Here is an 18,220-nt window from a genome sequence, read left to right as displayed (position 1 = left end):
AACGTTTCAGAAAATGTTCCATGCGCTACAATGACATTTTCAAATAGCAGTACGTAATGTAATCAAATATTCTACTGTTGGTATATACACAACTTTGAATTTAATAGAAAGTCAACATCCTCATATTTTAGTTTGAAGGCACACGCACGCGGCTCTTTCTTGTAATGTGGTTGGCTTCACGCTCCCTCGCATGTTGCAGTAAAGCAGTCTGGGAAATGTAGTGGTCACTTCATTCCAAATGGAACGCTGTTTATTCAGTGTCCAGGTAGTGTCAACATGAGATGATTTTGTTTATCTAAGCTATATATGTTGTAATAGTTGTATTACTAGCATCGGCGTAATTCTATTTTATTGTACTTTATTTTTTTTTATCAGTTTGTTTAGCTGACATTGCTGTATAAAGTCACATAAGAGCACACACAGGGCAGAACAAAGTCACATTTATATTCAAATACTTTATGTGCTACCATTGCAATGTATTGACCTCTACACAGACACACACATACACACACACACACACACCACTTGCTTACATACATACATGACATTGTCATAGCAAATATGTCATACATTGGAGGACACCAGGTCGTTTGACTCTGTGACATTTAGATCAAAGCTGGTTTTGGACTTTTTTTTGGCCAGTTTCCCTTGCCTGGCATCAGACTTGAGATAGCGCTCCTTGTTGTGAATGACTTGAATGTACTGGTCAGTGCTGCTGTTCTGCTGGTCACTGCTAGAGGCGAGAGATGCCGAGTCTGACTCAGTCAGAGGGGTCTCCAGCTTTGGTCTAATCTTGGGCTTTACATAGGACTCCATGTGCGTGATCCTAGCAGGGGACTGATAGTGTCTTCCTGGAGAATGGATGTGTCGCCTTGTTCGCACAATAACAGGGTCTGCTCCTTTCACATTGGCTTGAAACCGGGAATGTGACTCTAATGCTCCACAGTCCATATCATCTTCTTCATCCTCTTCTTGAGCTCCATATCTTCCTCGAGCAGTGTGGCTCTCTACATGGTCACCGATGTAGAAGTGTGCTGGCTGGTGGAGGTCTGAGAGGGAGCGAGGCCGATGAGCTTTCCCCAGCGACATCTTTCTTTTAACTTTTAACTCTCCCTCCTCCTCCTCCTCTTCACTCAGATGCAGCTGTGATGGGTGCGGCCTGTGAGGATGTGGTTGATGGTGAGTGTTGCGGGGTGTGTAGCGTTTAATGTTGCGTGGGTACAGCTCCAGGATCTCTGCAGATTCCTCCATGAGGTAATGGCATGGGATTCGTGTAGCTGAGCGCAGCAGCTTCTTCCTTCCCTCATGCTCATTGACAATCACATAGCGGGTGGTGTGACCACGTCGTCCTCCATAACTCTGTGCAGTAATGATCCCGGCAGCCTCAACAGGATGTAAGGAGCGTATGGTCTTCCTGCACAAGGGGTCAGAGTGGATGTTCTCAGAATAGCGAGATGAGGGATTGCACGCCATATGGTGGTAGGACTTGGACCTGCAGGAACCACTAGGGCCACCAAGAAATGGTGGAGGCCTGTCATGAGAAATGACAACACAGCTTATTCTATTATTGCGTATTGCTGTTAAAAAACATGAACTGATGTGTAATGTCTGCACTGTACTAGCATTTCATAATCAGTAAATTCATAATCAATAAAATTGTACTATATTGATCATATAAGAGTTGATCTGATTTCCTAAACCAATGAGTGGGAGACCTGTGAGGTATGTGCTCGAGCCTGTGTTTGGGCAGTATGGTCACTGCTGGACTCCTGACAGATCCAGCCACACTTCCTCTGTTCAGGTCTGTTCGAGACGCTGACTGGGCGATGGTGCGGATGCTATGTCCACGCCGAACAGGGGACTCAAAGTTTGAGACACTTCCGTTTCGTCTGGGAGACGGAGTGTTGATGGAAGCCTCCTGACTTGTGATGTCACTCTCCTGCTGCTCTGTTTTTTTGTCTGCTGTAGTGTCTGGAGCCTGCAGCCTTGCTAAGGATTTAAAAGTCACAGGGTGAGACAACACGAAATGATGGCACACACACACACACACACACACACACACAGGAGAACTGAGACAGCAGCAGAAATACCTGCAGCCATCTGGAAAACCTTCTTCTTGTCCTCAGTTCGCTCCTAAAGAGACGGAAGGCAAATTCCACCTTAAGACATGCCATTGTTTGTAATGTTGATTCTGTCAGTCAATACTTTTTGGAACAATTACAATCAGATAGATTGTTAATTAGCTAGAGCACTGGTTTAGTGTTTTAACAGTAAAATGTCCACTTTGTACAAAACCGGATTAATTCAGTGTTGTTTTAGATACTGTTGTAACGCTTTTGACTCTTCCGCTTCAACATAATAACATCAACTGAGACAGGAAGAGACAGTAAGCATGTGTTGCTTGCATAAACACAAAGAGCAGAGACAAACAATATAATGCATTGATACAGTAATGCAGTACTTTGCAATACACTGAACCATCATTGTGATGTATTGTGACATACTGCCAGATTCTTACACAGTCCTAATTTGTCCTCTCATATAAACTGCTAAATGCAGATGTGCTACAATTGACAAGCCTGTGGACATACTCGAGTCAGTCCAACAAGGTCTACACAGTGAAGATCAGCGTGATCCACTCTGACAATGATTGATCAGAAACTCACAGTCTGGAGCTGCATTCTCAGCTGGTTGTTGGTGAATTTGAGAGATCTTGCAATGGCCTGGAGATAATATATCAGCATGCTGAAACACACAGGAGCAAAAGTGAAGATGGCTTGTAGCGTGTGTGTGTGTGTGTGTGTGTGTGTGTGTGTGTGTGCGTGCCCTCTTACAACAGCAGCAGCAATGCTGGCAGCACTACGACAGGGCTGGTGACGTAGCTCATCACTTTACTGAACCACAGTGGGAAGTCACTGGCCACTGTCTCAGAGATGATATCATAAATCTTCTCTTGGCCACTGAAACACACATTTAAATCATTTAATTTCTTTTAACATTTAGAAACAATTAAAACACATCCACACCAAAGGGTACAGATAGCAGATCCTCCTTCAAATGTGGTGACTGCTAGTTATGGAGGGAATACAGTAAACTAGCAAGGACTTCAGTTTCAGTACTTCAGTACTTTAATTACTTTCTATTTTGTTTTTTACTTTACATCCCTGTCAACTGCGGTCCTTTGGACATAACCCAGAACAAAAACACATTTAGTTTGCATTCACATCCAAGCTGAAAGACAACATCAGCTCAAGGCAGGTACACCCTGTTCAGACAACATTCCAAAGTACAAAGCAATCAACTGTCTGCTGCTCTCATGAACAGACACACCACATTAAAAAAAAATGCATGAAATAAATAGAAAATGGTGAATGTTAAAAGTGAGCGACGAAATGAATGTTTGAATATATCTTTGTTTGCTGTCTAAGTCACATGACTCCTCTGTGTCTCATCATGAGATTTGGGATATTTTTTGTCCAACACTGCTCAGCAGAGTGTCAGAGTTAGTTCAGCTAGGATAATGCTTAAAGTTGTTTAAAAACTCTTTTACACTTCTGCTAAAGTTTTGCCCTGAGTCTTTGTCCTAGACTTGGCTGAATAAAACTTCTCTGGACATGACATATTACGGGGCACAGTGAAGAGTGTGCTCATAGTTCACACCAGCCCTCCAAAGATTTTATTTATAGTATACTTACTATTTTCAGCATGTATGCTATTATATTGCTTGATTCATTTGTAAAGATTTTATAATAAAGACAAGCTGTAAAATGGGTGTGTGTGTCTGAAACATTGCTGGGACATTACCTGTCTTCCATTGTCACTGTAGCAAATCAATGTGTATTGGAGCTGGAAGTGATATTGCTCTGGTCTAAGTGTTCGACAGACATCTTTTGAGACTGTGTGTTTACCTGAATGGTCCACAGTGCTGTGATGGTCTGTATCTCACGATGGCGAAGATGGTGGGCAGCATACACAGAAACAGCATGAAAAGCAGCATAGCCAAGTAGAAGTTATTTGATCTATAAAGGCAAAGCAAAGACAACATGCGTGTGTTAAAACAATGTGTTGAACAATTTTTACCTGATGTCTGAGACATTTATTTTAATTTAAAGCATCCTGCTGAACCTTCAAGCAAAATGCAGCAGAAACTTAATTCCATGTGGAAAAATGTGATTACAGCAGGATATCTGGATGTTTTGCCCCTTTCATCTACTTTGGATAAGTTGTCTTTTTTCTTTCTTTCTTTATTTTTTTTGTAATTCCTTTCTGACCTCCAAAACTATCATGTGCAATGTTGTAAAGCCACAAGCACCTCTGAAACCCCTGAGAACCTAGAATCCAATGTGCATAAGGACATAAGTTACACGGGCATATCGCTGCTGAAGTCTCATTTTGATCGACTGAGGCATTCCAGTGAAATAATTTAAGTTCTTAGCAACAAACTGAGCATAAGAGTAAGAATAAACTGAACAAAACAACCTTGTTGAAAAGTTTTTGTGGACACAGTTCCTTACCGCACCTGCAAAACCTACGCACAAACCTCTTTATTATTGAATTTTGATGTGGTATTTGGCTGTTTCCAGGAGGGAAACGAGGCCCCTTACTTCTGGTGAAGGAAAATCTTAATGCTTCAATGAACCAAGACATTTTGGACAATGCTATGCTTCCAGCTTTAAGTATTAAAAGTAAAAGCAAAAGTATTAAAAGTATCGGGATGGGGCTGTTTTTCAGAGGTAGGGCAAGGCCCCTTACTTAATCAATTAATTACTCTTAATGCTTCAGCATACCAAGACATTTTGGACAATGCTATGCTTCCAACTTTGTGGCAACAGTTTAGGGAAGGTCCTTTTCTATTTCAGCATGACTGTGCCCCAGTGTACAAAGCAAAGTCCATAAAGACATGGCTGGATGTATTTGATGTGGAGGAACTTGACTGGCCCACACAGAGTCCTGACCTCAACTCCATCCAACACCTTTGGGATGAACTGGAACAGAGATTGTGAGCCAGGCCTTTTGGTCCAACAACAGTGTGTGACCTCACAAATGCTCTACTGCATGAATGGGCAAAACTTAGCAGAGAAACACTCCAGAATCTTGTGAAAAGCCTTCCCAGAAGAGATTGAAGCTGTTATAGCTGGAAAGGGGGAACTAACTCTACTTTCAACTCTGTCCCAGTACTTTTGTCTACATAATGTATAAAGTCACTGCTGTTCTTAATTAACTGGAATCATATGTTCTTAACCTCAGGTTTATGGAATTTCACACCCAATGCAAATAAAATAGCATGGTCCTTTAAAAGGGTTGGACCTGCAAAAACAGAACATAATGAATAAATACAGAATGCTTTGGCCAACCCCACAATATTAAAACTCTGCCAGACAACAGAAATGAGTCCACTTGTCTTTCCTTTAACTGCCAGCACTGTTGTGCATATAACAGCTGAGGCAAGAAAGCAGACTCCATAGTGCACAGGTCTTTTATCTCTAAACTACCATTACATAACTTTATGTCAAGGCTGAGCTGTACTGGACTTTCAAAGGCTGATATAATAATGTTGGTTTGGAGCAGCAGAAAGCTGATAGGTGCGTGCAGTTTTGAGCTGAACACACATATGTTCAGCATTGTGGGGGCCACACTCTCTCATGTGAGCAATGGGACATCCACACTGTGCATTTTTAAAGCCCCTCCTCAATCACTCACAAAACAGTACCCAAGAATAACTTAGACTTAGACTTCACTTTATTGATCCCTTTGGCACGACTCCCTTGGGGAAATTGAATTTCCAGCAGCTTATAAAGTAAGGAAGCAGCACACAGGGCAGTTTACAAACAGCAAGTACTAGAATAAGGTCTCATTGGTGAATATTTTCACTCTGGTGGTGATAAAATTAATGATTTGAACAGTAATATTTAAACATGTTAAGTTTGTTAAGAACATTCAGTACATATCAGCTTTGACCACATATAGCCACCTGTGAAAGTCAGCTGGCAAACACTTCTCTTATTTTAGTTGCTGCATTTCCTGTTTGAAGCCAAGCACGCTAGACTGCTTCACTGATACTATAATAAAATTTATCATCAACAGAAATATTGTCAGTATTACACAAATTCAAGTGTCTCAGCATGCCATAATTATAAGTAGGGGGCATCTTTATTATCAGCAACATGCCAGTGCAGCGTATCTCTGTCCTCCAGCACCACTGCAGTTAATGGCTCACATGAAATTAGATTTGTGTGTGTGTGCCTGTGTGTGTGTGTGTGTGTGTGTGTGTGTGAATTCTCCCTCACATCTGGGAATGACTGATAAGGACTGGAAGCAGCAATGACAGCCTTGTTACATAAATCAGAGTGGGCTGAGGCCTGTCTATATGTGTGTACAAACAGGAAGATGTATACAGTATCCTGAACTGTAGGACTACATACTGATTAGCAGGACCAAGTGGAATCTGCAGATTCTTTTGTTTTTCAGTGCTGAGAAAGAGTGGAAATGCAAATCTGCAGAATTTAAAATATTGTCATACTGCACCACTAACTTTGATCTAAATGCTAACTGAAAAGAACAGCTGTCACATATATTCACAAGAGTGTGGAGATGTATTAGTGTTTTTCAAAGCAGCATCTCAATTTGTTTAAAATCAGCAGGAAATTTATCACCAGGATTCTGTGGGCACACGTTCCATCTCGGCCTGCTAACGTGTCACCATCAACACACAGCTGGAAAATGAAAAGGGATGAGAAAATGGCTGGAAAACCATTGCGGAGTGTGAATGAAGCTTCATCTTAAATCAAAGATGCACACACTTTGCAGAGCCCAGCTGCAATGATGGAGTGTGTGACGTAAAATAAAAATGCAGACATAAAGACGTGTGTCCATTTGCTCTGAGTATGCGAGATGAGGGACTTCTACATGTCCTCCTCTGTGAATGTGTTTATCTTTTTTAAGATTAAGATTATTTTTAAAGTTATAGAGTTAAATAAATGTAAGTTGTAAAACAGAGTATCAAATACTGATAGTTTTAGCTACAAGGAAAGTTTTAATATCTCCAAACCTGCATCAGAACGTTGCTTATTGATGAAATCTTTAAGTCACTTGATACAAAAGGCAGACAAAACAGATTTTTCTCTACTGTTCAATATGACAGAGAATTAAAATAAGTCTCATAGCACAACTTTAATTTCAAAATAGTACATCTAGTGTTGTTAATTTGTGTCATCACCAGACCTTTTTGTACATATTCACTCCTGCATCCATTAATTTGCCTTTTTTGTAAAAAAAAAAACCCACTGAAGTACTCTGAAATGTGATCAGTTACATGACAGTTTTTGTAATTAGTCATGTATTCCAGTGATTTGAAAAATCTGTATTGTAATCTGAATACTTCTGAATAATAATTCAAATTGTTGAAAATGGCACAACTTATATAATAAATGATTACAGCCACATACATTTCTACAAATATTTGTTTAGCCTCTTCAAATGTCTCAAATCATTTTCAATGCAAATGCAATTCATTTTACATATTTACAGTTGACCAAATGTCATGACACTTTCACAAATTCCAGGTGTACTGCATGTATTCAACAACATGTGGGCTGCTGTTTCTTGAAATACAATGTTACCTGAAATGTTAATCTTCCATTTTCAATGTCAGTAAAAAGGAATAAAAACTCCATTATCCATAAACTATCATCACTCCTTTACAATGTAACTATAACCTAATAACACGTTTTTCAAATGGTTGATTAGTTAATTTTGCATTTTGATGATGTGACCCCAATTATATGTAATTCATTAACCCCATCAAGGACTAAGTTTACTCTTAAACTCAGAGTAAGTGGTAAACTCTCACCATAGGGCACACTGGACACAGCCACAGGAGCCATAATAATGCATCAAATCACCTTCCACTTGTCTACAAGTTAATCTACAGATGTGTGTTCTCTTTGTGTACAATGTGTGTTCTATAAAAAGAACTGTAGCATGTTTTATCGCAGTGAATTGATTATATCTATGTTGTAATGTGGGTAATTTAAAGCCATGTAGTAAATTTACTACAGCAAACCATTACAAATAATAAATAAAAGCTGATCACTGTTATATTGCTCAATTTCAGTCCAGTCAGGGATGATTATGTTATCATACCTGAGAGGTTCAGTCCTGCTAATATGTTCATATTAATGGAAAGTGAAAATGAGATTCTGAAGAAATAAAGATAATCTGCTGTTTCTGTTGGCAACGTGTAGCCTATCTTTGTGTGTTACGATTCCTCAGAGGTCAAAATTTAGACTACTATTTTCAGTTTCTTACTTCAGTTATCTACATCACCTATCTATAGATTATAACCTATATAACAATAATAACAATGAATGCACATACATCAACATAATGTTTCTGCATATGTGTGTGTGTGAGACCTGGAGGCTCGAAACACCTGCTGATGGGGAACATTACAGGTGAGGACAGCCCAGCTCCTCAGATACATCAGACCAATCAACTTCAACACGTTGAAAGCAGGAAGACAGGGGGAGAAAAATGCTCCCATCCTGGAGGAAATAAAGTGAAAAGTCACTAATACATACACACACAGAGAGACTTGTGTTAGAGCCCATATAAAAGAGATCACATCCAGTGTCTCACAGTTTCACTTCATTATTGCAAGGCGACATTTCTGAAATGAGTTGAAGAAATGCAGTCAAGCCAGCCACAGAGGTGTAATGGAAACATTATAAAGGGCTACGGTCCTTTACACAGGGTCATGGAGACTGGTCAGCACCAGCCAGACTATTAACTCTGAATTACATTCCCTATTACTGACACAGTGGAATGGCCATGGTGATAGAGTGGCATTAAAAAGACACTGTCATATTGTCAGATAGTGTTTCATTTTCTGTCCATTATTTAAGACAAACAATCAGACTTACCAGATCATTCCTTGGTTATAAATTAGATGCAGAACATTCTCTGCTATTTTGAATTCTCCATATTCAGGCTGAGAAAAGACAGAAAAAACATTATTACGGTGTTGCTTTTCTTCGTCTACCATAGTGTTTTTAAATTACACACTGAATGTTACCTTTTTTCTGTGAGTCTTCTGAAATTAGTAAAATGATGTATGTGCAGTTTGAGACTCATTTGACACACATTCATTTGCTCCGAACTGAGTTTAAACCTTAGTTTAACACATGGACATACAACCAAGATTTCTATTTTTCGATATTACGACTAGTTTAGAAACCAGTCATGGTCAAATATGTGCCTTACTAAGTAGAATCTTAAACCCCCAGTGTACAGACACTGTTGAAGTACTCAACCTTGTTCCCAGTAGCTGAACTTTTAGAATGGAAAATATTTCCTAATCATAGATTTTGTTTTTTGGTATAATCGATCATACAATGCTAGACTGGAAAACTATGTTGTGTCCTGAAGCACAGTGTTATATAGTTTAAGTAGTATCTTCAGAAAGGGAACAGTTTTCTCTCAGTTGGTATAATTATGGATCTTGAGTGGACCATGATGTGTGGCGCTCCCCAAGGGTCAACCCTTTGTCCTCTTCAGTTCAACATTTACAAGCTGCAACAAAGCCACATCACATAACAGGATGCTAATTATGCTGAAGACACCTAAATTTGCTTCTGTGCTGGCACAAAAGAAGGAAGGCTGAAAGTTAATGTCTATCTCGATTCTCTGAGTCAGAAAAAAAAATGGACACAGAGTAGCACTTCAACAGCCATGTCAAATCAATTAGTCTGCATAAATATATGTCTTAACTTAAGGAACTTAACATAGATTTTAAGGAGAAAATCAAGAATATTAGGTTTTTTGTAATATAATGAGCACCACAATGAAAATAATTCACTTACATATACTGGGTTGAGAAATGTCAGAACCTCTGCAAATAAAAACTACATATCTAAGAACAAATCTAGTCATGCAGCAGGGGTAAAGTGATTTGCTTAGGTGCAATTTCTCTACATAGGACAATACAGTTTGGAACAATGCTTTTATAAGCAGGTCAATGTTGCAGTCAAGGGTGCCGATGCATGCATGTGAGCATGTGTGTGATGTAATACTCCTGCCAATAGTTTGTTACTATACTACTGATCTACAGGTGGCAATAATGTACCAGAAACACAGTAATGAAATAGCAAAAGACAGTGAAGAAGCTTCTAGCAAGAAAACACCTCTTCAAACAATGCTGATTTCAAAATGATCAAAAACATCATAAATGTTTTACTCACTTTCTGTTGGGTTAAATGACAAGGCCAATATCACTCTTTTATATGTCATTTAAATACAAGGCACCAGCTGGTTAACTTAGCTCAGCACAAAGACTGGAAAAGCATAGACTTAAAGTAACAAAATCAGCACTTCTTAGGCAAACTAATTAATCTCTCTCATTTTCTTAAAAAAATTGAAGTGTAAAAACAAGAATTCAGATGCTATATTAAGCATTATTTCTTAGTGACAAACAATAACAGGTCGCTCAAAGTGACTCCTTTTACATCTTACAAAGACAAAAACTCAACTTGTGCACAACTTACAAACTTGCTTTCTAAATCCCAGCAGCAACAGTCACTCAGGTAGCGGACCACCAAACCTCTGATGAAGTCGATGAGCAGGATGCTGGCCACCGTGAAGATCATGTCAATGATGGACAGCTTTAGCATTTCCTGGAGACACACCACACATATACCCATGGATGCATCATCTAGCTATGCAAACAAATAATCCTCACCACTCAAACCACGCTCAAATGCGCCTTTTAGTCTCTAGCTGTGCATCAACACTCTTCTGTCTGCACATCAGGACGTATATAGAGAGAAGACATTTCAATTTTTCTTGTCAGTATGTCAGAAATGTCTCTGTTAATTATCTCATTACTCTCAAAAGGGAATTACAGACTAATGGTGCTTTTAGCTGCATGGTTGGTCAGCCAGTTGGCCTCTTTGATCCACGCCGAAGCTGTTTCAATAACAATTAGCTAGAAGTATTTCCATGCATTCATCAGCATGACGTATCCTCAGGCACCATCATCAGGTCAACATTTCATGATGAATGACATTCCCATTAGTATCTACTGTACTTGTGGCTTGAATTTTGTATTTTGATGATGGACATCTATATTTTATGTGTGTTTTCAATATTTCTAATTCTGATCAATTTATAGGCCAGAATTCTTTTATTTTAAATGCTTCAAAGCCACTGAAACAGCATTTTGTCCACAAGAAGACACACTGAAATCATAAGCAAAACTGACACTAATCTTGCTTTTGTTTTCCCCAATACTGTATCTGGTACACACCTGTTTTTTTAAAGACAACACAGGCGCAAACACAGTGAATCTGATGCTTTCGCTTCTAAAATAAGCCACTTTGAGATTTAATCTGAGACATATTTAAAACCTACAAGAAAAGTGCCCTGTGAAATTAAAGTGCACAGCCATTAGAAGAGAGAACCTGTCCAACGTAGGTCTCCCAGCACTGGTCCTGCTGGGAGCGAGTGTTCTTCTCAAACACAACTGTCTGATTTGAGTTGCTCCTGCCACTGTTAGTAGCGCCCAACACTGTGGCAATGGTTGCCACGGTGCCGTTGCGATGCTCGGAGACAGAGATGTCAGAAACCAGGGTGGAGAGGCTGTCTACCTCAGGCTGAGAGATGGTGGCCAGGAAGGAGCTTGAGTCTGACCAGTTACCTGGATTCACTGCGACCTGGATGCAAAGACGAATGATCTGTTAACTGCTATGTGCTGTGGCCTACTCATGACATGGACACTAATTATGTGATTATGGCTTTGTGATGTGAAAGGAATGCTGGGAAATTGCTTAATTTTCCAAGTCCATGAGTCTCATGGCTGTCTTCTGCACTGACTGCCCAACGAAGGTAAATTCAAACCGCCAACAAAAATAAATCTGTTTTTCTACATTCTCATGTCATTCTCAGAAAATTGGTAAATATGAATATTTGTCAAAATATTCAACTATTCCTTTAACAACTAATAATTTCAACACATAAAACCACACAGTGTAACATGGTTTCCCTGTGAATAATGATTGTTTTGGTTATTGCTGATTAGACTGTAGCCAGTTTTAATTATTTGTTGTTACAGAAAAGATACTGTACTCAATGTACATTTAATAAATGACTCCAAAACATATTCAGAGGGAGTTTCAAAGGCAGGTATCTCAAAAGCTTTGTTTGTAAAACTGTCTGTGTCACCAAACACCAGAAGCATAATTTAGGTTGACTAAATGGGAATGTTAAAACCTGTGATAGCTCATAGTGATGCCCTTTCTATTTTTATGAAATAGCCACATCTCTGGAACTCATAAATTAAGCTTATTTTATCATAAGTGAAATGAATGATGCTAAGAACTATGAAAATAAGTTATCGAAAAAGAAAAGAAAAAAGAAAAAACATATGATCCCATAGAGTTTCTTTACTCACAGCAGAGCTCATACTGTTGACCTTATCAAGTAGGGCAATAATGAGGCTGTAGAGATTCCCCAGGTACAAAACAAGCACTCTGGAAACACATAAACATATGACCAATGTTAGTGTGCATGAAGACCTGCCACGTATTATACAGTGTGTATTTAGTGCTGCATTAGGCAGCAAGATGTCAAAATGGTGGAGTGCCTGGCCAGCTGGAATCGCAGAGAGGTTCTTGGGTGGTACATCTCCAGCTGAGCCACCAGCTCAAAGGCAGATGGAGCGATCATGGTGATGAGAGAAACCACCACACTCACCTGAAAAGTGGAAGCACGTTAAAGTCACTGACATACATAAGAATGGCAGTACGTCATTCCCTTCCTGGTTCCAAGACAGCACCCCCTTTGAGGGAAACAATCATACTTTCATTTAAGAGTCTACTATCAGACAGAACTCTGAAAAAATGTAAAATGCTTTTTGATGAAAGTAAATAGGCGATATGAATGAACTATAATAATGATTCGTGTTTCTATCTAATTGAATTTGTGTGAATTATGAGGTATCTAGTTGAAAAAATTGAATGGAAATGGCAAATTTCAAAAGAAGGAACACAGATTCTGCCACTTGAATTATCCCAAATAAGAAACTAGAAACAACCATACATTGGGGCTACATCTGTATCCTTTGCAGATTCTGTTTCTTGTGTTTTGCCTTGTCTTGTGTTCTCATTGCTCCTCTGTCTGTCTGTTTGTCTCTCTTTGTTTATCTCTGTTCTCAAGGTCAAGGATGCTTCTTTGATAGGTCCTTCTAAGTCAAGCACAGCAGAGACTTTGCAAGATTCCTTCCTAGCATCCGAACAGCACATTTTTTGGAACAGGCTAGCAAGTGTGAACCACTGCATCACTGAAAAGGTCTTGCATTCAATGCTTATTGCTCCATCTATGATGCCATCCCTTTGCTCTCCTTCACCATTTTAAATAGACCTGTAAAGCACTGGGCACATAAACAACATTTGGTGGTAATAATGGTTGCAATTCGGCAAAAAGAAGAAGGAAAAAAAAGGAATATGCACATAGGATTGTGCTTTTGATACTTTTCAAATTGCCAAGTCCTTCATAGAATTTGAAGGATCCTGGACAGTGGACAGTCCTTCAGCAGCATTCATTGACATAGCATGTCCATGCTCTTCTTTCTTGATTTTCCAGGCTGCACTTACCAATCATTGTACGCACCTGTCTGCAGCTCATCACTCCTCCCAGTCGGCTCACCTACCTCCCATCAGCCCATCAGTCTGCAGCACAACTACTGCATTGTTCTACAACCACTCTTTGCCAAATTGTTGTCTCTGTGGTATACACTCATCAAGGCCAACTAGTTTATAGATTCAATAATTCCTCCTCTTGTTTCTCTGGGTCTGACAGTTGTTTATTTGTACTTTAGGATTATCACTCCTCAGCTATCACCAAGCCTCTACATCATCCCTGCAAGCCACAATTTTCCTCAGTTTTATTCCCGTTTACAATAAATAGCTTCTCACTGCCCAAACTCACCTGTTTTCTGTGTCCTGCACTTGGGCCTCACTTGTGGTCACACCACCAACATTAACCAAAACTTTCACATTAAGATATGAGGCACATTGGTTAATTTCACTGTCAATATAATGAATAACTAAATGAAGCTAGGGACTCGCTGTGGAGTGGAGTCACAGCGTGTGTCATGCCCTCCTCATCCACTGCAGCTTGTTTAACCTAATTAGCCATGTATGTTGTATCGATGAAATTTGATCATTAATCATTGTTTTCTGGTAACATCTAACTTTAAAAATGTAAAAAGTAAATAAATAAATAAATCCATATGATTGCAAATTGAATATTTTGGGTTTTTAGAATGTTTTAGAATGTTTATAATGACTAAATACAGTCAAAAGACAGATATTTAAATTACAATTAGATTAACAATTAAAATACTTCTTAGTTGCCACTCCAAATACAAATGTATATTGCCTTATTAAATATAATTATATTTACATACTGAACGTGTGTTTAATGTTTAAAGTGAAGATTAAATTAGGCCTGTCTGAGGATCATTTAGCCATCATGGTTACTACAGATGACTTGAACAATATTCTGATCCAGAGCTGAGCACTCACCTGATCACGGAATCATTAAGCTGACAGAACAGAAGCCTTTCTAAGCTTCATGAAATGATGAACAGATGGGAGTTGACATTCAACAGTCATCTTCCACTGGATCAGTCTCAGGTCTCAACTTTCATTGATTCCTTGGGACTGTATTGCATGTTAGATAATCTAATCAAACGATGATTATGATGATGATGTCTGCTCTGCTCTCCTACCTCATTCTTCTCCCATAGCGACAGCTCTGGCTTCTCCTGCTCCAGTTTCTGAGAGCGGTCCACTACAAAGTAGATAATGTAGATGCTGCCGGCCAGAGACAGCAGCACCAGGATGTTGGCTAAAATACGCAGGCTAATCAGAACTGCCCTGTAGGAACACACAAATACACAGAAATATGGTGATGAGGTGGTGTGCACACATTTCATCTTAAAAAAATCGAGATCAAAATGTTTCATATATGTATCTGGAAAAATACACTATATGGACAAAAATGGGATGTGGCTTTCAAGGGTTGGGCTGGGCCCCTTACATCCAGTAAAGGGAAATCTTAGTGCTTCAGAGTCCCAAGACATTTTGGACAATGCTATGCTTCCAACTTTGTAGCAACAGTTTGGGGAAGACCCTTTTCTATTCTAGCATGACTGTGTCCCAGTGCACAAAGCAAAGTCCTGCTGCACGAATGGGCAAAAATTCCTACAGGAACAATCCACAATCTTGTGGAAAGTCTTCCCAGAAGTGTGGAAGCTGTTATAGCAGCCAAGATGTCCATGTATTCAGAATGCGATGTCATAAACGTGTACATAAAGGCAGGTGGAAACACGTTTGGGCAGTCAACTGGAATCTGCCTCTACACTCACATGACATTCTTTTCTCACTGTAACATATACCCACTTCCCCCTTTGCTTGAGCTATCAGCACTTTGCTCACTCTTTTGGTGCCAGATATGGTGTCATTTGCCAGAATCCAGCCCACCTTCAGCCCAGCAACCCCCATTGTAACCTCTAAATCGATATTCCCCTAAGGGAGAAGTTTTAATAACTCTACAGTTGAACTGGTGTTTGCTTGTGGGGGAGTGACAAGGTCTGAGCCAAGAGGTCAACATTATTACTGCTCATATTCTACATTCAACATTCACCATGTTTTCTGTGTCATTTTATGAGTTTTGCAGGTGCAGAAAAGTATTGAGACAGTTAACTTGTCACATGTCCAACAGTTTTTTTTTTAGAAGTTATTAATTTTTTATGTTTAGACTTAAATACTACTTGGTTAGGGTTAGGGGGAAAAAAAATACGGTTTGAGTTAAAACGAGCTCAGTTACATTATGTACATAATGTAAGTTAAAAATGCTATATGTAGCAACACTTACAGACATAAGGTAAAATAGTTTAGCACTTGACTTTTAGTTTCACACAGCATTTGAATGCATGTGTGAAAGTCCTGGGTTTGTTTGACCCATCACTGCCAGAACCTCCTCCCTGTGCAAACTTTTTCACTCTTTAAACAACATCACCAGGCATTTTCTCCCTACAACATTAACAAGCGAAAAGCAAATAATGCATTATTATAACTCATGACTGAGAACACTGCTGTGTTATTTGGACGCCATTTGGTGAGACCAGGTCAATCTATTTCACATGAGTCGACTGACAGTGAAACTGTAATAACAGTATAAAAAGATAAAATCAAATATAAATGTCTTTGTAAAAAAATTAATGTTACGTTCTTATTTTTTCTCTTACTCTGACACCTGTTTGTTGGACTAGAGGATGTTGCCTAACCTTTGATATAGATGAGATATGGAGGGAAATACAGGGCACTCATTTGTCTCATTCAAATATCTTCTGCCACTCCAGTCACGCCCTTGTTATGATTTACAATCATTTATGACAGGATGAGTGCACATTACAGGATATAAACTGTAGATATTTCACATATTGGCTGCTGTAAGGGATTCAAAGGGGAAACGTGCACAGAGGCTTATCTAGTCATTTCTTTATGAAGAGCAGGAACACAAAGCACTGATCAAAAGAACATGCACAGAAAACATGCAAAAACAGGAAACAAATAGCAAGGACTCCTACAGACTGGTATCCTTCTTCTTTTCCTGCTCCTCGACAATGGCTTCCTGTTTAGAGAAAAACATTTGATATTTTGTGATTGAGGGTAAGTCACAATTAATCATATCTGTACATGAAAAGTGTGACATTAGTGGGACAAGTGGGACATATTAATACAAAAAAAATGTCACTACTTAGACAGGGAATAAGCATGTATGTAATTGTAAATGTGTGCTGTGTGTGTTTGCGTGTGTGCATGTGTATGTGTATGTGTGTGTGTGGTGTGTCTCCGACCCTGATGTTGTTGACAATGGCAGCTCCTTTGCTCTCTGCAGCCTCTGGGTTTCCTATCAGGTAGTCCCATGCACAGAAAACTCTCCAGCAGAATGTGAAGTTCTCATCAGAGGCACTGGCCAAGCTCAGACGAGAGTTCTTGGCCATTCTGCAGGAACATTATTATTCAAAGCATACAGTGTATTAGTAGCAACAAATTTCTGATGGTGATGATTGTCATCTAATCGCTCAGTTGACCAGTCCAGCAGTTTGGCTCTGAAAGAGATTCTCAACTGACTCTGGCCAGATTGCCTAGAAATAAAATACCAATATCTATTCCAATGGATAGATTGCTTTTAAATTATTTAATCCCTCATTACTTTAAAAGAACTTCCCCACTGTGACGCCCCAGGGCACACAACACTCTTAAGGCTCTAATGAATAATAAAACTATTAATTTATTATTCTTAACTATTTAGTTCTGTTCGTCCACCACTTTTAGGGGTAAGTAAGTGGTACAAGACGCTTGGTGGTGACTTATCTGAACAGTATGCTCATGTGGTTAGAAATAGTATAATGATTACTTTCTTAACAGAATGATGAAACTGTAGGCAAAGACAGCCATCCCAACCAGGAAGTAGGCAAGGGGCAACCGATAACCAGCACTGCCAATTTTCCTCACCCTTCCATAATAACCGTAGAATAACACAGAGTACTGCAGGTAGCCCTGTGGAGACCAAACACACACATCATACATGTTCACAGCAAACTCACAACAAAGGAAGTATACTTGATTACATGACAAGAAAGTTAACTCCACCTAAAGTATAAAAAGGGTGAATCTTATCATCCATGTAATGTTTGTGGTGCCTCCCTGACTTTTCATCCAGCATCATCATTTCACGTGAAATGTTAATATTTAATGGGCAGATTGCCATAAAATTCCATTTATTTCATTCATTACATACTGTAAGTGATAGTTTGTGCAAAAATGTTCTATCTTAAGCCCTTTTCAAACATGGACTGTTGTTGTCTGCATCTGTGTGTTAAAGTTATGACTTCCTGTTATGCAGACATACATTTCGCATTTATTTTCTTTAGTTAGATATAACAGGACAGTTACTGAATCAGCCACCACAATGCTTGTGTGATATTTGGCATGTGATCTCAGGCTACATCACTGATTATTTTGCTTTGAAGCATAAACAAGAATAGAATGACAAAATATTTAAAACTGGCTCATTTTGAGATGTCTGATCACAAAAGTAAATTTCTTTATGCATCAGAGACAATAACTGAATGATAGTGCCTTGGATTAGAGGT

At 39.1% G+C, this 18,220-nt stretch overlaps 1 protein-coding gene across 1 annotated transcript in view; it reads right to left on the bottom strand.

The window, feature by feature from the left end:
• Positions 1-114: 114 nt before the first annotated feature.
• LOC124058707 (transmembrane channel-like protein 3) overlaps positions 115-18,220 on the bottom strand; it is a 31,860-nt gene continuing 13,754 nt past the window's right edge. The window contains exons 7-22 of the mRNA XM_046388247.1: positions 17,482-17,624; positions 16,919-17,066; positions 16,649-16,692; positions 14,786-14,933; positions 12,638-12,747; positions 12,446-12,524; positions 11,457-11,708; positions 10,542-10,670; positions 8,922-8,989; positions 8,415-8,543; positions 3,909-4,019; positions 2,835-2,960; positions 2,667-2,745; positions 2,091-2,133; positions 1,716-1,989; positions 115-1,531 (exon numbers count right to left, since the gene is read on the bottom strand). Coding sequence (XP_046244203.1) covers positions 565-1,531; positions 1,716-1,989; positions 2,091-2,133; positions 2,667-2,745; positions 2,835-2,960; positions 3,909-4,019; positions 8,415-8,543; positions 8,922-8,989; positions 10,542-10,670; positions 11,457-11,708; positions 12,446-12,524; positions 12,638-12,747; positions 14,786-14,933; positions 16,649-16,692; positions 16,919-17,066; positions 17,482-17,624 — 2,850 coding nt within the window. The 3' untranslated portion in view covers positions 115-564. The remainder of the gene's footprint in view (positions 1,532-1,715; positions 1,990-2,090; positions 2,134-2,666; positions 2,746-2,834; positions 2,961-3,908; positions 4,020-8,414; positions 8,544-8,921; positions 8,990-10,541; positions 10,671-11,456; positions 11,709-12,445; positions 12,525-12,637; positions 12,748-14,785; positions 14,934-16,648; positions 16,693-16,918; positions 17,067-17,481; positions 17,625-18,220) is intronic.

The sequence above is a fragment of the Scatophagus argus genome, chromosome 1 (genome assembly GCF_020382885.2).
Source record: "Scatophagus argus isolate fScaArg1 chromosome 1, fScaArg1.pri, whole genome shotgun sequence".
In the NCBI taxonomy this organism is placed as follows: domain Eukaryota; kingdom Metazoa; phylum Chordata; class Actinopteri; family Scatophagidae; genus Scatophagus; species Scatophagus argus.
This window is presented reverse-complemented; position numbering and strand designations above follow the sequence as displayed.